General features: G+C 37.2%; 4 protein-coding genes across 6 annotated transcripts in view; 1 reads left to right on the top strand and 3 right to left on the bottom strand.

Moving 5' to 3' along the window:
* The window catches only part of LOC108607879 (E3 ubiquitin-protein ligase TRIM9), an 88037-nt gene that overhangs the window by 44540 nt on the left and 18103 nt on the right, over nucleotides 1-25394 (bottom strand). The window lies entirely within an intron of this gene.
* Nucleotides 944-1429, top strand: LOC108594439 (acylphosphatase-2). The gene is made up of 3 exons (XM_033294093.1): nucleotides 944-1175; nucleotides 1237-1253; nucleotides 1316-1429. The coding sequence occupies exons 1-3, from the start codon at nucleotides 1013-1015 to the stop codon at nucleotides 1427-1429; spliced, it is 294 nt and encodes a 97-aa protein (XP_033149984.1). The 5' UTR covers nucleotides 944-1012.
* On the bottom strand, nucleotides 3003-3429 carry LOC108594440. The gene is made up of 2 exons (XM_017979615.1): nucleotides 3325-3429; nucleotides 3003-3273 (listed from the first exon to the last, which is right to left on the bottom strand). The coding sequence occupies exons 1-2, from the start codon at nucleotides 3339-3341 to the stop codon at nucleotides 3069-3071; spliced, it is 222 nt and encodes a 73-aa protein (XP_017835104.1). The 5' UTR covers nucleotides 3342-3429; the 3' UTR covers nucleotides 3003-3068.
* On the bottom strand, nucleotides 17196-18002 carry LOC108594438. The gene has a single exon (XM_017979613.2). It carries the CDS (start codon nucleotides 17941-17943, stop codon nucleotides 17221-17223), a length of 723 nt encoding a protein of 240 aa, XP_017835102.2. The 5' UTR covers nucleotides 17944-18002; the 3' UTR covers nucleotides 17196-17220.

Genomic DNA, 25394 nt, shown 5'->3' with positions numbered 1-25394 from the left:
TCAATTTCCTGGCTCAATTGTCGAGTAGCAGCAGCAGCAGCTACAAAGTCCAGCTAACAAATTCAAAAACTAATACCAGCTGATATGCTGACAAAATATTATGATTACATTGGCAACACTCGCTCGTTGTTGTTCGCTGTGCTTGCCACAAAGCGCGCTCGAGCATATTTTCTAAATAAATATTATTGTTGCTGAAGTTGTTGGTGACGTCGTCAGCGAGTCAAGTAGTAGACATCCTGTTGTCGTCCTGTGCGGAAGTGCAGCGCTTGCATGGCTTTGATGTTCGCTTTTTTGGTTCTGTGCTGTTGGCCAAGCTTTAATTAAGCTGCATGCGCCTAAAAGCAGGCTATAAACAGCAGCAGACTATAAAAGCTGCTCAAGAGCCCCAACACGCACATCATAATCAACAGTCTAAGGAAGCAGCAGCAGCACATCAACCACAGCCATACATTAAACTTGGCCTTCAAAATAAAACACTCCCCAAATGCTCTCGCTCTTTTCTTCTTCGAAATGAGCTGCGAGTGCTGCTGTCTGCACTTAATGGAAAATGTCAGTTTGCCTGCAGCGTCAAACGTTTTATTGAAGTTTCCACTGCGCGCTCTCGCTCTAATAGCTAGCTGGCTCTCTCTCTCTCTCTCTCTTAAGTTTAACGAAGCGTAAGCGCCAAAAGTGTAGAGAAGCCTCAAATGGGCAACAAGACTTGACAAGCCTTGCAACTGTCTGCGTAAAAATAACAAAAATCATTTGCTTGTTGCAACTATTTTCGCGTTAAAGCTGCCACATAAACGCTCAAAGTTTCAAATTGAGCGTCTTTATAAATTGCAAGCAAATGACACAAGTTAAAAGTGCCTGGCAGCTTAGCTAGCTTATAATTAAACATTTTGTTTAGATCTCGCAAACTTAGTTTGCCATGCACTTGCCTTAAGCTGCAGCAAAACAATTTCAAACTCATTCGCATTAGAGCTTCGCAGCAAATATTAAATTTCTATAAACAAAATATCGAGCAAACAAAATGAGTCGCAAAATTAAGAAAACTAAGCTGACGACGGAGCAGCCTGCAGCCAACTTGACCACAGAAGTGGAAGTGCAAACGCCCAGATCCGCCTTGGCTGGCATGGGAGGCGATGAGCATCGCATTTATAGCAGCATGTTCGAGGTGTTTGGCATAGTCCAAGGTAAGTTGGCTTATAATTCAATATATAGCAAATAGCTAAATAATATCAACAACTATTGCAGGCGTTTTCTTTCGCAAGGTGAGCTTAGCTTCTTCTCCATATATTGTGAGCAATTTGCTTTAGAATTTATTTACTTTTAGCACACACAGGCGAAGGCCAAGCAGCTGGGCTTGGGTGGCTGGTGCATGAACACTAGAGAGGGCACGGTCAAGGGCGTTATAGAGGGCAAGCTATTGGGCCTGAATGAAATGTAAGTTACCAGTATATTAACATTCATAGCTGTTCACTTAAATTAACTAAATCATAATTGTTGTGATTTTATAAGCTGCAGACATTTTCATTTAACTAAATGCGTTTATAAGTAGCAAACATAACAATAGTAAATGATGTTAAATATTTTATATTATTTGTTAACTTAAAAAAGGAAATTAATCTGTATTAAAAGCGCATTTGATGTAACTATTGTACTATTTGCTAATTCGTGCCTTAAGCTTGCTAATTGCTTTTAAATATTTGTATTTGCTTTATAGCAAAATCAAAAGGCAGCAAATAATACAAATATTGCTACAGATATTGATTTTACTATCTTTGACTAATTTTGCATTATCTTAAATACACATTACCGAATTGTTGTAATCAATTTGTAATTAAGCGACCCGAATTTAATCTTAATTCAATCATTTACCTAAAACTAATAATAAAAACAAATGTTAAGGCTGCAATTTTTTAGTTGCTTCACTTTTTAAAGCAAATGTAATTCTTAATATTAATTTACTTGTTTTTTCCAAGCATTTTCTTCCACTATTGAAATTATTGATCTTGTTGATTCAATCATTCAGCTAAAACCAATTCCACTATTTAGATTTATTACTTTTTAAAGCAGATTGAATTTTGAATATTAATTTACTTGCTTTTTCCAAACATTTTCTGCTACTATTGAATTATAGAAATTCAGCAGTAACCATTAAATAAACAAATAAATGCATAATATTAGCAATAATTATGTACACTAATAATTATTAAACAGCGATAATATATACCTGAGCTTGCATTAAAATTATATTTTGTTGATTTTAGGAAAACCTTGGCTGCTACAAACTAAGGGCAGCCCACGCTCGACCATAACCAAAGCCGTCTTTACGCCCAATGAGCCGTTGCCAGCGCACAATTTCAAGACGTTTACCATACGACGTTAGCTACGCAGCAGCAGCAAGTGTCGCTTTGATGTAGTTCTCAAATTTAATTATGTGTTATTAAAGTCGAAAGACAAGAAATCATCCACACATATGGCGTTTGTACGTGCTAAACTCGCTTTCTCTCTCTATCTCTCTCTCTCTCTCTCTCTCTGTCTGTCTCGATTGAATTGCTTGGGGGCACAAACAATTGGCACGTATCGCAGTCCAATTAGCTGGGGCAATTTTTCTAACATTTTTGTGCAACAAAGTTTGGTTAACAATTGTCACAACAATTTCAATTTATTTGCGCAGCCATCAAAATATATATTTTTAGCCAATTTGGCAGCAAATATTGTCGTGCCACAGAACGTGGCACGCTCGCTCTGTGCTGTAGACAGTAAAAATAAAATTTGCATAAATAAATAAAAGTTACAAAGTTCTCGCTGCGTAACAGTTGGCGGCGCTTGGCGGCAATTAAAAATGGTCGCAACGCCATTTTGGTTTTGTTTGTTGCGCATTTATTGCCGCTGCTGCTGCTGCTGCTTCTTCCTTTTTTTATGCACAAGCTGGCACTTTATTATAAACTGTTAAAACCACAAACAACGCAAAATTGCAATAAAAAACAGACAAACAGCGACTGTTAGTTGTTTGCTTAAAATCAATTGCTGGCAATTTTTTATTGCAAAAATTGTTAAATTTAACATAAAGTATAAACAAATTATAAGGCCGCGCTTTTTGGTTTCGGCAGCGCTCTGACTTTGCTGGCAGGTTTCTTGGGCTTGGGTCCAAGCAGATGCAGCTCCTTTCTCAGCTCCTTGCCCAGCTCCTGCCGCAGCAGCTGGCGATACAGCAACATTTTGCGTTTGGTCTCGGGCGTGCCAGCTGCAGTGCTAAACTGCAGTAGAGGCGCAGCTGCAACAGTTCTGTGGCATGCCACTTAAATAGTATATATAGCATATATATCACATATTTACTTATTTTTGCCGGCCATCTTGCAATTTTCTTTGAATATAAAATTTGGAAAAGTCGAAATATTCTGCTCACAACTAAATAGCAACTAAATAATTTAAATGCCGCCTACTTGGGCTTTAGCTCGTGTCTAAATAAAGTCATTAAAATTTTGAATTCATACGCGTCACGCGAGCAGATAAAAGGCTAAGCCGACAAACCTATTGAGAACTCAGTGGTTGGGTGGTGCTGCTAATCAATTCTGTTTCCGTTGCTTGCAACGCGTGCGTGACCCACAAAAATATGCATAAACATTTTGGTTGGAAATACAAAACATCAAATTATTGTAATCATAACAGCAGCAACAGCAACAACAAAAGCATGAAATGTGTATTAGCTGGCATTGTTAGCTGTTTGTTTGTTTGTGGGCGTGGCTGTTGCTCGTACTGGTGTGTATGTGTGTGTGTGTGTGCTAACTGCATGCTGAATACCTCGCGTGTCTTCGCCGCGTTGCATGTGGCAAGCGTTTCCATTAGCGTGTTCGTTACGAGTTCATTGACGAGTTCATTGGCACATTGATGCCTATTGATTATCAGCCAGGCCAATATGTCGCTTCATAGAACTAACTAGAGGGTGTGGAAATTTTGTACGCAACTAGGGATGCTCAGCAATAAGATATATGAAGGGTTATGCTCAGGGTTATACTCAGGGTTATGCTCAGCGTTCTACTCAGCAATAAGATATATGAAAGGTTCTACTCTAGATAATAAAATTTAACAATAGTTTGCTTCGTATATTGCATTTTAAGAATTTCAGAATATTGTCAATTTATATATTGAACTTATTAGCTATAGTCATTCAACAAACTATTGAGTTGACATTATAAATAATGATGAGCTAAAAGAAGTTAACGCTTACTTTATTCTTTATTCATTGCCTTTTAAATGTATTAGTACATTTAAAAAACTATTTAATTTATTTATTTATTTTTAATTGTTGCCTAGAATTTAATTCTATGGTACAATTAGTATAGCCAGAGCAACAAAGGTTGGTCAATTTCTAGCTATAATTTTTTTATTTTAATTTTCAATTAGCTTGGTATCGTACATACGGCAAATAGAGATTAGAGATACAATTATAGTATATAGCTAAAGTATAGATAATAGAATTTAAGGCTAATTTTCTTCATTTTACATTTAACTATTTTTAAAAATAAATGCATAAGCAAATTAGCGAAAATCTTAAAAAATATTTAATTAAACCGATAATTTTTGATTAAATTGGATACTAAATTTTGTAATAACTTAACATTGTTGGTAGTCTTTTAATTTTTTTAAATCAAATTAAATAATTCAAGAATGTGCTCATTTATTTATTGAAAAATGTATAATTTAAATTTTCTACTAACTTGACATTGTTAGCAGTTTTTTTAAATTCAAATTAAATAATTCAGGAATGTGTGCATTTATTTATTAAAAAATGTATAATTTAAACAGCTAATTTCTTAATACAATTTTTAAGTTTTCTATCATATTTCTATATAATTTAAAATATTTTCCACGCTTGCTGCGCTATTTTAAAATTGAATTTAAGCAGTGCTGACAAAGCTGAGAAGTCAATTTCCTGTGGCTTATTTTTAAAACACAACCCCAAATCTTAAAGCTTTAGCGCTTTGCTCGAACTATTCGAAATGAATGCAAATCTGTAGAAATATTTCAACGCGCGCTCTCCCCAACAATAACATTGGGCAATAAAAAGGAACTCGATTGCCAAAGAGCTTATTACAAATGCAAACCGTGTTCGGTCGCAAAGCAGCGCAGACTTGCAGCCAAATCTGAGGCAAAGACACTGCTGGCTTGCCACAGGGGCTGCCACATGCGGCACATGTTCACACACAGAGAGAGAGAGAGAGAGAGAGAGAGAAAGAGAGAGGCACGAGTTTGTCTAGACGCAAAGCCATTTGCTTGGCTGAAGCAAAAAATTGCATTATGAACTAAAGTCAGCTAAAGCTGCCAAAATAAAATTTATGAAAAATATATATATAATGTATATATGTGTGGCGCTAATTTGGCGGGCATGCAACAAGCTGCACGTCATGTGTGGCGGATTGCATGTTGAGCTTGATACTCGTGTTGCGTGCCAATTTGATAAATGTCGCAGTTGATTAGCGCCCCAGCCCACCACTCACCACCCACCGCGCACTAGTTGAGCCCTAACGATTGGGTGGGCAGGGCAATTGAGAAATTTGCACAAACGCAAACTTTGCATAATAAATGAGCGACGATAAGCATAAGCTAACTTTTTGAAATGTTTTCTCAACCTTTGTTTAGCATTTTATGTATAGTATAGCTAAAGGCGCGCAAGCGGCATGCAACAGAACAAAACTTTTTGGCGCAGCCTAAACTCGTTTAGTGGCAAATACTTTTGCCTTTTGCTTTTGCTTTGATTTGTGTGTAGCGCACTGAAAAATGCCGAAAGGCCTAAAGGCAAACCGAAAAGTTTGCGGTCTTTTGAAGCTGCCGAAATTAGTGGCAGCAGACTTGCAGATAGTCGAATGCCACATGCCGCATGCCATAAGCACTCGGTTATGTATGATGCGCTCTCTTGTGTCTTTGACAGCTGACAGATACCACAGATTTCTCTTTGATAATTACACACACACACACCCCCAAACCCACAAAAAAACATAAATTTCAACGCAAAACTTTCTTTAAATGCAAACAAGCGAACTTAAAAGCAGGTCAAGCTGCTCTCATACGAATTGCAGATTCCAGTGCCCAAATTAGCCCACAAAACTCAATTTGCTATGTGCATTTTTTCTTCTTCTTCTTCTAGTAGCTCTAGGCTGTTGCCATTGTTGCTTCTGCTGCTTCTCATTAATATTAACGGCTCTGAGCTACAAGTGCAATCCACTTCTTGTTTTAATTTTAATGAATATACAGCACTTGACAGCCCAACTGCGCCCATTGGTATGCAACATTCCTTGTTCTCTCTCGCTGTTTACATCTTCTGCTCCTTTTTTTAGCTGAAAATTTCGCTTGTTACTGCTGTTTTGCATGTTATAAACTGACCCAAATACCTGGCTGTCCCTTTACTATATATATATATACGACTGTACATAAATTTCATTGTTTCGGCCTTATAATTTATGGGTAAATAGCGCAGCAATGTTGAATGTGAATGTGAATGGAAAGTGTAGTGTAAAACTCGCGCACAATGCAAAAGCAGTGAAGTGAACAAAGCAGCACTTTATCAATGCTTCCTTTGTTGTTATTCAACTTGAAATTCAAATGTATTACAATTGGCACAATTTTATAGCGAATAGCTGAAAGTGAATGTGCTCCACAAGCTCCAAAGAGCTCAGAGAGCTTCTAAATGCAAAATAGTTTTGCTTTATTGCAGTGCAGAATTTTATGCCAAATAAATTGTTATCACTTTTATAGAAAAAACTTAGAAAAATATGCAGCAAATTTAACTTAAAATAAATTACATTGAAATAGCTTTAAGAGCAAATTAGGTTTTGCTGCTTCATCTTTGATTTCCAGCCAAGTCTTTCATATAAATAAATTTCAAAACAATTGTTATCACTTTTATAAATAAGCAGAGCAAAATATTGTAAGCTGCATTGTCAAGTAAATTTAACATAAAATCTTACAAAATTTATTTATATAGGCAGACATACAAAAGCAAAAAAAGTTTCACAAATACTTTGATAAACTTTTTCTTAAGAATTCAACAGCAAAAAAAAAACCACAAATTAATAAAAGTGAGCATTTGATAATACATTTGAAAAGAATAATAAAGGTAATAACATTTAAATTTAATTTCATTTTAAGAAATGGAAAATGGAAAATATTTTAGGTTTCTTGAAAAGACTTAAAGCTTACCAAAATTTAACATAGAAGCTAAGGGATATGACAAGGAAAAATATGTTTGACAACAGAATCTGAATGCTATTTTTGTTTACAATACCTGAAATTTAATATTTTGAAGTAGACAAGCCAATTTAATAAAAATAGGCATGATAATTACTAGTAAAAATTAATAAGAAGTTATTATATTTAAATTTATATACAAGTGTGTTCCGCATCGTATTTAAAATAGCAAAAAATCTATATTGAAATTATAAAGACTTATAATATATTCAATTTTAGCTTTATTTCATTCTAAGCAATTTGCTAAATAAGTTTAAAATATTTAAACTCAAAGCTTTCGGCTTGCTTATTTTGCTTTGTACTCTTAATTGTGTTGCCTTTAAAGTTTACTAACGAACCGTTTAATCTTTTCTATATACACAATACCTCGACTCGACTCGATTTTAAAGTTGATCAGCATTATCATCATCAGCTTGACTACACCACAGGCCGCAGTGGCCGCCTGCTAAGCCTGGCAAAGCTGCCAAAAATCCACAGCAGGGCTCAACGCGTCGCTATGACGCTTAACACAATACGCAGTTGTGTTATAGCCAAAAAAAAAAAGAAGCAGAATATGCAACGTAGCAGGGCAGACAAAAAAAAAAGAATTTGCTGCTTTGAGGGCGTTAGCTGACACTTGCGAAAGGCGCTTAACAGCCCCGCCCACTACGCCTTTTGCTTGCCTGTGGGCAACAAACAGACAGAACAAGCCGTAAGCTCCCCGATTCACTTGTAGTTGCCCCCGTTTCACTCCCGTGGCGCAACAACAAAGCAAAGCAAAATGTTAAATAAAGTCGCTGATTGACAGTGGGATGAAAATCAAAGCAAATCAATGCGTCGTCGTCGTCCCCTTGATGAAAATTGAAAATTTACTTTGGCAATTTTCACAGCCTTTTGCCCGAACAATGGAAATATGTCAATTTCAATTATGTCCAACTGACAAACAGACGCAGCCGCAGGCCAATTGAACTGTCACCAAAAAAAAAGAAGAGAAATCAAAATAAAAGCAAAGCCCTAAGGCAAAATTTGTTTAAAATTTATTTGCTTATTGCGACAGTTTCGACAAATGTGTCAATAAATAAATTCAGCATCGATTACATAAGCGCAGCAATTACAGGCGCTAGTGGGCGTGGCAGCTGACAAATGCTGACAGCTGTGCGGCCCAAGGGCAACAAATCAAGTGCAAAGGCTAAAAGCAAAATCAGTTAAGATTTGCTGCAAAGATTTGCTGCATTGCATATAAATGAATAATTAATGAAACAAATGCTATTGCTATTTAAAGTAAATAATAAAAATGCTTTAAACTTTAATAGCATTTGAATGTGGCTAAGGCTGTGAGAAAGCTGTGTCCTTTATTTCCTGCTTAGGCCAGTCATAAAATCCAAGCAGGAAATACAATGTCTGGACTTCAAAGCACAGCACTGACTAACTGACTAAGTGTCTGTCTGTCTGTCTGTCTGTTGGACTGTCTAGCTGCCTGTTAGATTGATTGATTTGCTGGGCAAGCTGCAACTTGAAATTGAACTTGAAAAGTGCAACAACAACAACAACAGCTGAGGGAAAAAAAATATTGTCATGTTGCCTGTCGTCGATACGATCTTGTCATTGCAGCAGGAGCGGAGCGTGCTTGGAGCTGTTGGCTGTAAAACGATTTGACGCTGCTGACGCCGTCTGCAAGTTCCGGCTGTGGGCGACACTTTGATGCGAAATTGATGATGATTGAAACTTGTGCTGGCGGCACATAACGAGCTACAGCTCAGCTGATGATGATGCTACATAAGCATTATGCAATGTTATGTTTACTCTTTGCCTAGCATACAAATTAAACAATTAAATGTGAGACAAGCGACACACACACAGATACTGTAAGTGTGTATCTGCTCAAGATACTTTTTGCGAAAAGACGCATTTTATGTGTCAAAACTAGTTTGCTGGCACTCGTAAATTTAATTCGTAAGCAGCAGCAGCAGCAGCTGAGCTAAGCTGAGCTGATGATTGTCATCATCAAGCAGATAGAGCCAATGGCAATGCTCATTGCATTTTTATCACTTACGCGAAATTGGTTTTTATGTCGCACTCGGAGCGGGAGTCGCAGTCGGCGGTGCCTCATGTGCGCCTATTAAATTAAAACGTTGCCAAGACGCTGCCACTTGTACTCAGACTCAAACTTGTTAAATAAAATGCTCTGGCCGCCATTTAAGCGATGACAATCAGCCAAATAGCCCTGCTGATATACGAGTGCTCATACTTATAATGAAAAAGCAGCAGCCTCCACTTTACCAGCAGCAGCAACAGCAACAAAAGCTGCCGCTGTCTGTCCGTCTGTCTGTCTGGCAACTTGCGCAGGCTTTCTGTCGCCTACAACATTGTTTATTGATTTATAGGCAGACTCGCCTTAGACTGGCACTTGGGGAACTCGGCAACTTGCCAGCTGATTGCAATAAATGACCAAAGTCAGTGCCACTCAGCGTGTTACTTACTGCGATATGAATAGTTAGCATAAGTAGTGTGTAATTACCTGCAATGATAAGCATAAGCGAAATTGATTAGTTTTAAATTGAAAGTAACAATAGGCATAAAGGTGGAGAACTTAATGTTTAAACTTTATAGGGAAACTAAACTAAATTGTAAAATAGGTATGATCACTTAAAGCTCTTGTCACATAGTTGCTATTATCTAATTTATATAACTACAAGTATGTCTATAAATTTATATTAATATTATGATATGGATGACATACACATATAGAAAACTATTGACCCTCTCAATATTTGACGAACAGTACAGTAGTAAACAATTTTAAAAACATGCTTCAAGAACTAAAATTCCGTTTAGAACGAGATGAAAATAAAAACTCTTGAGCTGGCTTTAAATAGAGTACGAAAAGGAGGTGCAAAGGTAGTCTAAGCACAAATTAAAATAAAAACAATATATATACTGTGCTTATCATATTGTGTTAAATTTTAGCTTTCAAATTTGACTACGTCAAAATATTCGCCTGTTTACCCACTGTGCAATGTATAAATTACTTGTACAGTAAGCAATAGTTACATACATACATACAACTATGACTTAAATAATATTTGTAAAATATCAGTCTATACTTAATTATCTAATTTATATGTGTAAGTGAAAAAAAATATTGTCTCTTATAAATTGTGCATTTTAAATCTTCACGATATTATAATTATTATAAGCTAAATCATTTGCCAAGGCAATAAACAGTTGCATTCATTTCAATAGCAAATATTGTGTTTAAAGTTTTTTCTCAAGGGCAAGGCAGCAAGCAAAGCCGAAAAGCAAGTACCGTATTTTCGCTGCTCAGTTGCAGCTGCGACGCTGACTTAGACGTCGACGCTCTGGCGCTCTCTGTCACTCTAAGCAGTGTTCGAAGATAAGCTCTCTTAACTATTGTTCGCTCACGCTTTGACGCTCGCTGCAGCTGTTGCTCACTTTGCTCTCTCTCTCTCTGGCAGCGCTACTCGCTTCAGCTGCTGCTCACTCTGCTCTCTCTTTGCTGCCTAGCGCTGTTGCTTGCGCTTATCTCTTTTTGTCATTTACAGTTGTTTACACTACTGTCTGTTAGCAAAGGGTACAGTGCTAAGTTTTTATTCATAGCGCGCAGCTAAGCTGCAAGTTCAATAGCTTAGTTAGAGCTTGGCTGCTGTTACTTAAAGCAACACAATTTAACGCGCACGCACACAAAGGCAAACACCTGCCTTTAACTGCTTTGTATGCAGCTCGAATGATATAGCTTGTCGTATTAATTCAAGCCGGGCTATCTACTGGCCAGTGCCCAGCAAACAAACAAGCAAGCAAGCAAACCAACCAACCAACCACTGGTCTGCCAATGAAAAATCTGTCAAGCTCAGCAAACTGACAAGTTAATGCCACAGCAACCGAACAGCAGCAACAGCAACCGAACAGCAACAGCAAAGTTCCAATGACTTTGAAGCGAGCTAAGCTTAGCTGGCTCCCTAGCATACAGCTCCCCAAATAAACACCCCGGGCTGTCTCTAAGCTATACTTCCGACTGACCAGAGACTGGCCAACTGGCCAGAGTGGCTGTCTGGTCTCTGTGGTAAAATTTAATTTAACATACAATTCAAATGCTCTACGACAAATTCTTTGCGCACACACACAAAACGCTAAACTCTAACCACAAAATACACAAATTGTTGCCAGGACACAAAGCAACGTTGGAGTTTGTATTCCCATAACTTGGGCTCAAGCGCAAGCCCTTAATTATATTGAGTGTATGAAATCCTTTAGCCACACAATGTGCACCACACACACACACACACACACACACACAGGAAGTGAAAGTGGCTGCGTCTCTGTCCTTGAACAACGCATAATCCAAGCAATTTGCAATTTTTGGTAATTTAACTTGACAAAACTTTTTAATGGCCAATGTCAGGCGGCAAGTCAATTTTGCTATATTGTATATGCAAAAATTCCACTCCAGGGAGGGTCCGAATAAAAATTGACAATGGGCATCCCCCCACCCACCACATTGTAAAAAGCAGACGCCATTTGTGGCGGCTTTTGAATTGCCAACGCAACTGTTGCAAGTTCAGCCGCTCGCTCGCTTCGATTGTTGCGCTGCCCCCGAAGCGGAAGCTATACGAAAAATCCAAAGTTGAGCTAAAAATCGAAACCCTTTCGGCCGTCATTAAACCATAATATTTGATTGTTATGTGCTTTAAGCGGATTTCCAACTGTGGGGTGCAGATTTTTACTCTTTTTTTGGCAAAATATCGTTGTTTGCCTCATGCAAAATTCGCTGTTTTCAATTTCATTTATTGTATCTGTCGCGCACGCTGTTGCGGTCTATTATATTTGATGATTTATGGATATTTGTGTGTGCGCAGCTTGGCGCTATTAAATGGGCTCAAGGCGTTAATATCCTTTGCCACCACAAAGAGTTGGCAATTTATGCGCTGATTTGATTTTAATCTGCTTTTGCACTGCCCGCTGGGAATTGCCCAAAAGAACTTTTTCGACTATTGTTTTTGATATCGAAGCTGTTAATTCACAGCAGATTTGTAAGTAATATTTCAACGGAGATAAGCTGAGCATAGGTTGAAGCTTTGTGGGAACCAGCGCAATGGCATGTAAAGCACTTCAAATGTATGATAAAAGTTATATATGTTTGTTTAGTGTCCATAAAAGTAAAGAATATATGCTTAGAACACTGTAGCCCAAATTTAAGCTTCATAACTCAAAACGATCCTGAGATCTTGCACCGAACCACTCCGAGAACATTTGATAACTTAAAAATCTTGTCTTTTGTTTATTTTTTGAACATAATATAATAATTAAATATGAATAGTCAACTATCAATCAAATTTAAGCTTCATAACTCAAAAAGATCCTGAGATCTAGTACCGAACCACTCTAGAAACGTTTGATACAAGTTGCAAAGCGTTACGTTTGTTGGCTATGCATAACTATAAAAAATAAGTACGTTGGGCAGTATAAACCAAATTTGAACTTAATAACTCCAAAAGATCCTGAGATAGTTAATATTAATAGTTTAAAAATCTTAAACATTCTGCTTGTTTATGATGCATATTTAAATATAATCTAGGGAATCTAGGGAAGCTATAAACCAAATTTAAGCTTTATAACTTCAAAAGATCCTGAGATCTTGCACCGAACCGCGCTGAAAACCTTCGATAACTTAAAAATCTCTAGCCTATTGTTTATTTTTTGAACATAACTATAGAATTATATATGCGTAGGCAACTATAAACTCAAGTTAAGCTTCATAGCTTAAAAAGTTGCTGAGCTCTTGCATCGCGAACGTTTTTAATCAAATAATAACGCATATTTCCACCAACTATTTATTGTTTAAACAACTGCAATCAAGCAGAAATTGAACTTCATACTCAATATCCAATCCCTTATGCAATTTAAAACTTTTTGTCGGGCCAACAAAAATATTTATGATTCTAATTACGAAAAACAACAGCACGCGTTGACAACAGAGAGCAGAGAAAAAATGAAAACAGCAGCCATAGCCATAGCCAGAGTCGAGGCCGCCGCCGCAGTGGGAATATCATAGACTACAATATCAACTGCGTAACCCAATATAAAAATAACGTGTAAAAAGTGTAGACCATAAGCCGCAATTTCCAGTGTAAAGGGAGGAGCGAAAAACAGTTTAACTGTCAAAAATGACAAATAGCTCGCTGAGGATTTAATTTGAAATGCAATGCCGCGCAATTGCATTGCAGTGGAAATTAACTAAAAGTGCGCAAAACTTTGCAGGGAAAATTCAGTGGCAGGCATAACACAGAACCTGCCCCAGCCCCCGCGCAGAGTTTACGTCATGGCAACGGCAGCGGCAGCAACCACCAAAAATCTGTCCAAAAGAAGCGAAACGGAAGTGGTATTAAAAACGGCGACGCATTAGAGAAGGGACACCTTGCTGGCGGCTGCTGCTGCAACGCTTTGGGGTTGGAGGCGACTACGTGCGGCAGCTTAGAGAGGGGTGTGTATGTTGTTCAAGGGGTGCAACTATGGTCACATGGCCATGTTGCCTTTCATGTTCGCTGTATTTAAAGCATTGCACAATGAAAAGGATTTTTCAGTTCATAGGTAGTTGCTGCTGCTGCTCTCAAGCTCTAAGAGTATTTGATAAATTAAACATGCTCAGTCAGACGTTTTATTGCAATTTCAAACATTTTGAAGCTACACGTGCTCGGCTCGGGGGTTCAACTCTACGCTTATTAAAAATATTTGTTTGTATTTGATTTCATTGTTTTGTTGGCTGTAACTGACATTGTCTCGAGCACTGGCATTGTAGATTTATTTACAAGCCATTGGGGCATGTAATTAAATTTTAACCCAACTGCAACCTTTTTGCCAACCTCAATACACATTAAACACATATGTCAACGCGCGTATGTGGCATGCCTCAATTTCGCATGTAGCTAGATTACATTTAAATTTTGGCATTCCAATGTGTGTAGCTCATTTGTATGTTAAACTTGCGTAAACATGGGACAATGGGAACTAAACTTAATATAGCATAGAATTATTTATATAATGTTAAAGTATAGAACTTGACAGTCTTGACTGCTTTTTAAAGCCGCCATATACAGTGCAGCTCGCCTAAGCATTGATTAGTCGTCTGCGCGTTGTGCTGACAGCACAGCTTAGTGGCGCCTCTCTATGCGCTTCTCATACCAACTGCCCTGCTGTTTGCCGCTTTGTATCGTTTTGTATGGCATGTAATTGCAAATCCAATTAATTTACGAACTACTCGCAGCCAATGTGCTACTAACTGAGACATAAATAGCACAAGACACGAGACAGCAGATAGATAGATACAGATACAGCTACAGCTACAGATACATGCATGTGTCTGCACGTCCGAGTCGCACTTACAATTTGAAATTGGAGCTCTGAGTCCGCAGGCAATGACAGGCAGCATGTGTGTTCTAGAATTTAAAGTGGATGCTTTGACGTCGCTGCAGCTTGACAAATGTACAACAATTAAGTGAGAAAATGCTGCAGCTTGATGTTGGCAGCGCTGCTACAAATGTTTTGTGCCTTGTGGCAAATTGAAAAGTGAAAACTTTCTTGTGGCTTATACCTCAGCTCAAGTTTTTACTTGCAAACTAACAACAGCAGCAGCATCAGCATCAACATTAATTTCACTTTAATGCTTCCGCTGTCGTGTGCACAGCACAGCGCAAGGAATGTAAACTTCAAGTTGAAAAATTATGCTAATAAATCGCAGCGACACGTGTCGTTGTAAACTAATGGACATGCGCCACGAAATATGCATTGAATATATTATATAATGCTTTAGTTTTTTATAAATAATTTGCTCGCTGTGCCTGCATTGCCAGGCTGAGGATTATGCGCGTTGCAGCCACAGCACGTGGTGTTTACACATCATTTACATAAAACGAGTGCCGCAACTTCTTGTGGAAAAACCTGCGCAACAAAGTTGTTAATTATACTTGACTGGACGACAAGCCCTCGCACAATGCTTTTGGCCCAGTCAAGCGCTGATAATGCAGCAGTTGGGGGTGGCCTGGGCTAAGGACCTGCTGCTCGTTTATGACATGCGCTCCAAAGTAAGAAACCATTAATCAGCGCCTTGGCTAGCCCGCAATCTACAACTGGCTTAGTCTGGGAGAGTTCATAAGTACTGCATATATATGTAAACTCAATTTGCCGCTTTTTATATACCACTACCCTCTTATTTTCATACTAACATTTGTTATTATTTGTTGCGGGTCGCGTGTCATAGCGGCTAAGTTACAATTTAAAGATAAAAATGAAATGCTGTTTGTTGCCTAATTGCAGTAATTAATGAGTTTAGTTTACAGTTCTTTTTTTTTTTTTTGAGCTCATTAAGTTTGAGTTATGCGCCCAGCATTAATTCAATTTATAGCAAAGCGTCGCTTTAAACAATAAATTATTGCCAATCAACAGCTTTGAAATTTATGTGCGCCCATTGCAACAAATCGATTGCAATTAAGCTCAAGTAATTGCACATGTCGACTAGCAAAACCATTAAACTAATTGCAGGCTCTATGCAAAGCTTAATATGCATAAAAGTAAATGCTCATAAGTTCAAATAGACAAGCAGACCAAGCCACTTGACAAAAGAGCAGTAGCCACAGACACAGAGCAAAGCATTTAACCTGCCCCACACGAGCAGCGTCAACAAAAAGGCTAAAAGCAGCTTTAAAGGGGTTGCTAACCAAAAAAAAAATATATATATATATATGTATGTATATGTGCATGTTTAAATGAAAACCACCTGTATAGACTGCACAGCAGCAGCAGCAGCAATAAAAACCACATTTGGTTATTGCGTATGCGCCAAAGCAAAAGGCATAAGCGAATTTCATACGAAATTAAATTAGAAAATTTTGTTAGTTGGTTTTGGCTGCTTTGTTTGTTTGTTTGCTTGCTTGTCTGTCTGTAGAATTTGAAAGGAAATTGCCGCACGCACGCATGCAAAACTGCCTAACCCCCCTAAAATTTATATATGTGTATATGCTATATACAGTTATATGGCAGCAAAGTGCGTATAACCGTAGGCAAAACGCATATTTGTCTATTTCGCCAGAGCATAGAGTGAAATGTGAATGCAGCCACTTTAAATAGAGCAAAGAGCAAAGGCGTAGGCAGCAAATCAAAAAAGCGAAAATTTTGCTTTTATCTTTTTAGAAATTTCTATCATAACCATTTGACACTCTTTTGATATTTTTCACAATTTATAGCTTTAGCTGTATATTGGCATTTTAGCAATTTTATAGCTAAACTAAGCTATTTTAAAAGTGCAAAAGCTAGAAATTAATAAATTATTATTTGCTAAATATTAAAAATAAATTATTTGGCTATTGTTGTAGAAATTTCTTTCTAAAGCATTTGACACTCTTTTGATATTTTTCACATTTATAGCTTTAACTGTATACTGGCATTTTAGCAATTTTATAGCTAGACTTAGCTATTTTAAAATTGCAACAGCTAGAAATTAATAAATTAAATAAATTATTAGCTAACTCTTAAAAAAACAAATATTTGACTATTGTTGTAGAAATTTTTATCTAAAGCATTTGACACTTTTGATATGACTGATTGATAGAGCATTATAATAGCAATAAGAGTGGATTTTCAGCAGCTGTACAAATTTTGAATTGAACTTAGTCAAGTAAATTCAAAGAATGTTGGAAGCTAAGAACTTGTTTGTCAATTGCTCAAACAATATCAAAGTCCAAACAGCATAAAATTGAAAATAAACTAGCAATTTAAATTGGCATTTCTTTCTGTCTAAGTGTTTTCTAGCCATTTTTGCTTAATAATTTTATCCTCTTTGTACGCCCATGATGTTAAAGGCTTAAGCTTTATACGCCTCCACATATTTTATATTTAGTTGCATATAAATTATGAGCAGCTCTTAAACGTGCAATGCAAGCTGCTAACACTTTAGCCACAATTTCAATTTTTATATATATTTTTTAATTCTATAAACTTTTACTGGTGGCAAGTTGAGGATGGAGTGGAGGAGTGCACACAAGTTTTACGCAGCACATATCTCTTGCCATCTGCAATTAGAGTCGAGTCGCTGTCAGTGCTACGCGAATCGTATTTGTCATTGCTATACACGCACTCCATATGCACGGGTATGCGCATGGATATGTAGGAGCTCGACTTGGCACGCAAGGTGCGCGCATCGACATCCCCCATGGCATCGATATAAGCAGCAGTTTCAGTTTCAGTTTCAGTTTGCTCATCTTCATCAGCCTCATCTTCAGTATCAGTGGGCACAAAGGGCACGAGCTCTTGACTTGTTTCGCGATATGGCACTAGCGCCAAAAAGTTCTCACTGCTACTCTGCTCCTCATAGCTATGCCCAGATAGCGCCTCTAGACTCGCTGGCATTTGCTCGCTGCTGGTTTGCAAGCAGCTGCTGGTCTGATTCGAAGCTGGCTCCAGCTCCAGCTCGAGCGCACTATAGAAGCTTGCAAGTGATTTGGAGCATCTGGAAGCTGAATCTGCATTGCCGCCTGCCTTGAAGCGATATGGTATATTATTGCTGGACACCTGATCCAGCTGCGTGGGATTGCGTTTCAGCAGCTCCTGCAGCATTAGAAACGCTTCACGCATCTCAGCCAGCTGCTGATTGCTGTAGGCGGACCAAACACGCGAATTGGGCACTGACAATGAACAGATTAGAAAGTTCAAATCTTTTTCCATCTTGGAATTGGAATTTTTGTGTGTGTGATGTTCGAATCAAAACAATTTAACATAGAAAGTGTAAACGAAAACGAAAATTTGTGATTACTTAATAAATTGACAAGCAAATCAACATCACAAATTTGAAATACTTCAACTAAATATATTTATAAAATTTAAAAAATGCCATTATAAAATTTAAAACTTTGCTGTAACTAGATAACAAGCATTCTTTTATTCATCTTTTTATTTCTCCATAAATATAAAGCAAATATTTTTCATTTTTGCTGTTAAGCAGCTCAACTATTCCATTTCCCTTTTATTTACTATTTAGTTTGAGTGCCTAAACTATTTATTAAATGCTTGTTTATTTGCTGTGCAGTTTTGCTCTCAAGCAGCTCAAGTACTTAGTGCAATTATTTTCAAAAACATCAATCGAACATTTATTGAACAAAAATGTTTAACATGCCAAAAGAGAGAGCAAAAAAGCAGTCAGAAGTGCTTACCCAGCTGGACAATCAAGTGCACACACACACACAGCTGCAAGTGGCTAAAATAATACAATTTTCCTCTAAATTTAGTCGAATGCTGGCCAAGCAGCAAAAGAAGAAGAAGAAGAAGACAAAAATGTCTCAGCTACTAAATGTAGATGTTGTTGTTATCTTATACAAATGCAAATGTGGCTGCTGCTGTCTGCTACACGCACACACTTCAACTGCATGTGTGTGTGTTAACAACATATCCTTGACTAAAACATACACACATACATACACACAGCTTGTTTATTTGTTTACTTTTTGCCATTTGGCTGGCTGTGTGTGCAAAAGTTTTCTTACAAGCTCGCTGGCCATTTTATTTTTTTTTTTCATAGCTATGAATATTTTCATATATTTTTTGCACATATTTTTCATATTTTCATAGTGTCTGTCTGTATTTTTTTTTGGGGGGGGGGGCGCACACAACTTTCGTCTTCAGCCAAACTTTTGCTTGTGTATAAGGCCATGTTATTTAATAGGCTTTTGTGACTTTAACAAAAGCGCCAGAGTTTGGTTCTTCAAGTGGCATGTTTGCCTTAGTCTGTTGTCTAGCCCTTTGTATGCACAGTGGCTGCTGCTGCTGCTTTTCAAAGCTTAAAAGCGTTAAAGATTTTATTTAAACATATTTTCGGCCAAAATACTTTGAGACTGATGCTTAAAACAAGCGTCTAGTCTAGCCTGGCGGCTTTAATTCCATAAAGCGCAGCCTGCTTGCGTCCTGCTAAGTGTTCATAAAACGCAACAGGAATTGTTTTTGGCTAAGTAGGTAGACCATTAAATTGGCACATCCACACACCCTCCCACACACCACGAACCACACATCCAATAGCTGATTTATGTATTGTATGTGTAGTTGGTTTATGGCTCTTGGTCCCTCGCTCTGCTTGTTTAATCGTTAAAGTAATGCAAGCAACTTGTTTAGCTTTTAGTTAAGGTTGTTGCATTTATGCCTTGCTTATGGGCTGCTTGTGCCACATATGGGGCATGCCACCTGCTTTCTTGTAGCAAAACTCTGCCAACTGCTAAATGCTTTCTGATTGTTATTTCTCGTGCTACTCGCTGTTTGCCACATTGCCGCATTACAATTATTACATGCCACTGCCTCAGTGTTGCCCCACACAACAGCAGCAAGAAACTTTCCAAACTTTTTTGGTTCTTGCTTTCGCCTTTCGCCTTCTGCTTTTGTTTTGTATGCAAAATCTGTTAATGTAGGCGTGTTTAACATCAACTTAAGCTGTTTGTAATGACTTTCCAGCGTTCTAACGACGATATTCTGTGTTTTAAGGCTGTTTCGCCAGCGCTGCAGCGCTAAGGACACAAAATTTAATGAAAAAAGTTTACCGCAGTCAACTGCAAGCGGGAGAAAAGGATATGTAGACACGCTTTTAAGATTAAAAGCAACATCCAATGATTGATTGTTATATTTTTATACTTTTGTTGTTTTTGTATTTTAAACAAATTTTTCATTTAATTGACAAACTATTGAACACAACAATAAAAACAAAAGGCTAAAGGCGTTTACTTATCATTTCCAATTTATATATACATATATATACTTGGCACTTACTTTGTTTTCGCTTATCACTGCGCTAATTTTTTCACTCCACACGCAAAAAAAAACACGCACACAAAAAACTGCGCACTTTGCAAACTAACGCATGTAATTGCTTTACACTAACACACACGTGTTTTATATAATTGATAGGGACTTAATTTGTTTAATCTTAACACTTTATTAGCTATTTAGTGCACTTTTAAACCAAAGACAACATTTGCAAAAATAATTGTGCAGTTTGCAAAGCTTTACACGGCGGTTGAAGGATCGATAGTGTTGGCTAATTTGCATATTTGTAAACGTTTACATGTAAATCATGCTACGATGACAGTTGATTGATCCCAAGTTAGCAGTTTTATTTAACGCACGTTCTAAGCAAATTAACGGTAAATAATATGTAAAATAAGAAAAAAATAATAATAAAATAAAATTAATGAGAACAATTGCATATTTGTAAACGTTTACTTGTAAATTATGCTATGATGACAGTTGATTGAGCTCAAGCTAGCGCTTATATTTTACACACGGTTTATATAAATAAACGCTTAATAATATTAAAAATAGCTGTAAAATTAATAATAAATAGCAGAATACAAAAGAAAATCAGTAAATATGATACATTGTTTAAGTTCGAATTGTCAACTCAGTCGCAGGTACTTGTCTGCTGTTTGAAGCAATGTCAACAAGTCACGATCATTAATGATATCAATAAGCTGTCATTTTTAAATCACAGTTACTACTCGTAGTTACTTGTACGTGAAAAGTTGTGCCGCCAATTTTTTTTTTATAAGTGCAAATAAATAAATAATGAAAATAGTGAGTGTGGCTTGCAGCGCAATCAACTAATATAACCAAGGTATGTTTTATATAGAAATATTGCAATTTATAACGAAACAGCTTGCGGGTTGCAATTTTGTTTTTGTTGTTGTTTGGAGCCTTTGCTGAGAGCGAACTGCACGCAGCTAGTCGAGGAGTCTCAAATTGAGACTCAATTTTGGCTCACTCATATTTTATTAAAAGCCAATAATAAAGCAACTTAGTTATTAAGTTTTCCTTTAAATGAAGTAAAGCAAAATAATTTTACATAATTTTGAAATAGTAGCAGAATATTTTGTTAGCATATAATTTCGCATTGAATTTTCTGTTGGCTTTACTTGAAAATATATTGAACTCAAAATTTATTGCAATTATTTGACAGCTAACTAATATTTTACTTAAGTACCTACGTTGTTAAAATCTCAAACGTAGACTTCATACCTTTGACCTTATTACCCCCTAAAAGTAACTTTCACACCTTTCTCCGAAATCCCAGTCACGTTAGCAGTTTGTGTTTGTGCGTTTGTGTTCATTAAGCCCCAGAAAGCGAAATTGTAACATTAACTGTCCAGAACGAGGACTTGGCTCCTTTTTTTGCGGGATAAGCAGCTCATTACTCAAATGCAGGTCACAAGCGAAAGCTTCTTCAAGAAAAGGGCCAACTGCTCAGGTCAAAAATGCGAAATGAAAGCCGCCGCTTGTATCTGTGTGTGTGTGTTTTTTTTTTGTATCTGTGTGTGATTTACAGCCTGTGGGGGCAAGTGCGTGCGGCTGCGTTAAAGAAATTGCTGGGCTCAGCAAATGGTTTGCCTTTTACAATAAAACATAATAATAATTTGTTATAAAAAGCAAAGCGCAGCGAGATAAACAAAATAAATGACAAAAGCATGTCAGCACAAAAAAAAAGGAAGAGAGAGGAGCCCTAAAAACTAAAAGACAATTTTCGGCTGGGCTTTGGCTGCTTTTGACAAAGGACTGAGGACTGAGGACTGAGGACTGAGCACTGAGTGCAGCCCTCAGCATTTTTTTTTTGGCTCTTTTGTTTCCTTTTGGGACCGAGTTGTGCTCCTACTAGAGACATTTGCATGATAGCGCCAATGTCATTAGCAGGGCAGCAGCAGCAGCAGCAGCAGCGCTGTAGATACCTTTGGCTTTGGCCCCCACAGTCAAAATTGGTAATAAAAGCCAAATGCATAAAATAACATAAAACAGGAATTTATGTGCAGAGCAGCAACAAAGAGCACAAAAATATCTACGCAATTGCAATAAAATGCAAATTTAAATTGTTATAAAATCAAATTGAAATGCGTCTTAAAGTTGCAAATTGTTTTGTAGCAAAAATGTTTTAATATTTTATGCTTAATTTTGTAGCACTAAAAAAACCGAAACCACAGCGAGGGGGAAATTGTAAGCTACAGGCTGTTTATTTTATGTGTGTGTGTGTGTGTGCGTCTGGGGCTGGGAAGTGAGTGGGGTGGACCCCAGCCCCGTAACATGAAATGTCTGTCTCTTGATGTTGCGGTTGTTGTTCTTGTTTCCAAGCAGCTGAACACAGCTGTAGCTATAGCCGAGGCTACAAACATTTCCTTACATTTTAATACACTTTTCTGGCCACGCCCCCCACACACACACAGCAGACTGCACGGCGTATTGTGAGCAGCAGAATGCCGCCGCCAGGTAAATTTATTTTTTCGCTTTTTTTTTACAACGTTCAGGACGACTTTTGCTGCTGGCTCGTTTGCTTTGCAGCTGAGGCACAAAAAACTTTTTCTGCACAATGAATTTTTGCGCATTTTCCACCTGTATGAACGCCGACTTCCTCCCGCAGCAGCAGCAGCAGCAGCGACAGCAGCTGCTTGCCACTTGCCACCAGTCGCAGGAAATCGATTCGTTGTGGTTGTCGACTTCCCATTTGGAGTTTCTTGTGTCCATTACTGCGCTAACTGCAATGCAAATTCAGTATAAATACCTTAACTTGCACATAAGTGCAAATATAGATACTCCCCCCAACACCCCTCACCTAGTAACTTTAGTTTACTTTGAGTCTGTAAATATAAATCAAAAACTCAGCAGAGAGGCGAGAGCGAGAGAGTTGGGCAACAAAATCTCAGCTAATTAAAGTCAACAGCAAAAATTCATTTGAAATGCAAATGTCAAATGCCATAACAAGTATGCAAAAGGGCGTGTGTGTATTAAGAGGAGGGTTAAATACACAAAAAGCGCAAAATTGTGGGGTCAGAGGGCAAATGAGCAAATGAGTTGAGGCGACTTTAACACTTTGGGCTAATTAGTAAAACATAGATTGATTAAAAAAATGCAAATACATTTTTTTCAATGCTCTAGAATTGATTAGTACGTTTGAAATTCAATTATTTTCATGTACTAAAAATTTAGTTTTACTCATTTTGACTTGATTCAGTTTTTTTATATGAAACGTATAAGTTGCATATTAAAATAAAGCTAATAAAATTAGATCTTTTATTAGGTATACACTTGCATATAAAATCTGTACTTAAAAAATCGTTGCCAATGGGCAATTGACTTTTTATGCCACTAAATTGAGAAATTTTTAATATATATATTATATAATCTTTATTACTTTACTCACTACATATTGAGTTACAGTGTTTTAAAATTCTTAACATTGAATAAATATTTATTAAATACTTTTATATGCTGCAAATATTTTTTGCATATTTAATTGGCTATAAACTTAGAGTTTACATAAGAAAGTATTAAAAAATATTTTATGAGCATATAAAAAGTCGCAAAGCCATCAGCGTTTTGAAGAGATTCTTAAGAGCTTAATAAATAAAAATTTATTATCTCTATGCAGCAGTTGTGCTTAGTATTAAATACTTATACTATATGCTAAGTTTTAATTAATGCAATTAAAAGTGTTTGATTGTAAAAACAGACATAAAATTTAGCTAGAATTTTGTGATCTTTAAAATAAAAGGGTTGGCCCCTTAATAAAAATGAAATGTGGGTAATTATTGGCAACGAAAAGGGTTTTTTTTTAATTTGACTGAGATTTATGCTAAGGCAACCCTCATGACTATGACATCTTAACGGCTGTGCCCTTGGCAGAGCGCCTAGAATTTCAATTCAAATTAGCTTGAGTGAGATGCTGCGCGTTCATATAAAATATTGCTAATTAGATTGTGGTCGGCAGCTGAACTGACTGACGCCTAGAGTGAGCTTTATAGATACTCACATTGATTAAAGTGTCACGTAATGCAGCGCGGCAAGCGCATTAACACATTTACACACACACACACACACGCACATGTATTTCGCATCTTTTTTGCACTCAGTGTATTATTTGCTGTAGTCGGTGTGGCAAAAGTTTGTCTGCCATAAATTAAAATCCAAACGCCCGCTCGGGCAACACGCCCACACACAAGCCGCCCACTCACACCAGGCCAAAGCGCCTGCCACTCAGAAATGTTGACGGTAATTAACTTTTAGGCATTTTCTATGCATATTTATAGCGATGAGGAGATGCGCGGGGGTTCGCTCTCTAGCTAACGCATAATATTAACAGCTATATAAGGGCAAACATTTCTTTGCACTTATTTAATAATTTTTTACAGCTTTTTCATGTTACAATACGCTCACTCCACTTGCCATTTTGTTGTCAGCTGCGTTTGTCAGTGGCATAAATAAATTATTTATTTATTAATCAACTGTTTAGCTTCAGCAGATTTGTTCTATATTGCGCATTGAACTGTAAAATGATTTTGCTTTTTTTTAGAAGTCAGCTATGAATTATTAATGATGATTAAAGGTAAATATTTCTTAAGCTGTCAACAGCAGCAGCAGTTGAAGTGTTAATCAATAAGCTACTAAAAGCTTTTATATATTAATACAATTAGTCAACAATCAACTTTGCATACCTACATATATATAATTTATAACTAACTTAGTACCAATCAAATTGCAGTTTGCACTTAAGCTTTGAATTTTAATTGAAAACACGACAGGCAACAATATGGCAAACAACTACATTTTAAAACTAATCAACTGTGTTAACAATATTAAAATTGCGCAGCACAGGCGCAGGGCCTGAAGTAATTACAGAGGCGAGAATATAACGCACTACGCCATGTCGTGCAGCAGGCGAAGGCAGCGGGCTGTTTGTGAAATAAGAATGCAATCAATTGTTTCAACGAGAGACGCTTGTGTGTTGTTGTCTGTCCTGTCTGTCTGTCTTCAGTCTAGTCTGTATGCCGCCTTACCAATTTTGCTGTGAGTCCAAGTCCAGGCGGTTTTGCCGTTTGTGCTTGTCATCACACACGTATGCCGGCAATTTATGTTGTCGTCTAGTCTTTTTTGCGCCGCACAATGAACGAACAACTTGCAGCTAGCAGCAGCAGGCAGGCAAGGCAGGCAGGCAATGTAGTAAATAAATTTAAAAGGCGCTTCAAATGGGGGCGCCACACTGCTCAAGCAATTTTTCCGTGTCGACGATACTGAAGACAACAACATTTTTAGCTTGATGATGACTTTTCAAAATTTACTGTACACAGTAAATTCAATTAAATACTGTGCATGCTGAGAGA

The sequence above is a fragment of the Drosophila busckii genome, chromosome 2L, assembly GCF_011750605.1.
Source record: "Drosophila busckii strain San Diego stock center, stock number 13000-0081.31 chromosome 2L, ASM1175060v1, whole genome shotgun sequence".
In the NCBI taxonomy this organism is placed as follows: Eukaryota; Metazoa; Arthropoda; class Insecta; order Diptera; family Drosophilidae; genus Drosophila; species Drosophila busckii.
The sequence above is the reverse complement of the archived record's forward strand: the minus strand, read 5'-3'. Positions and strand labels throughout refer to the sequence as shown.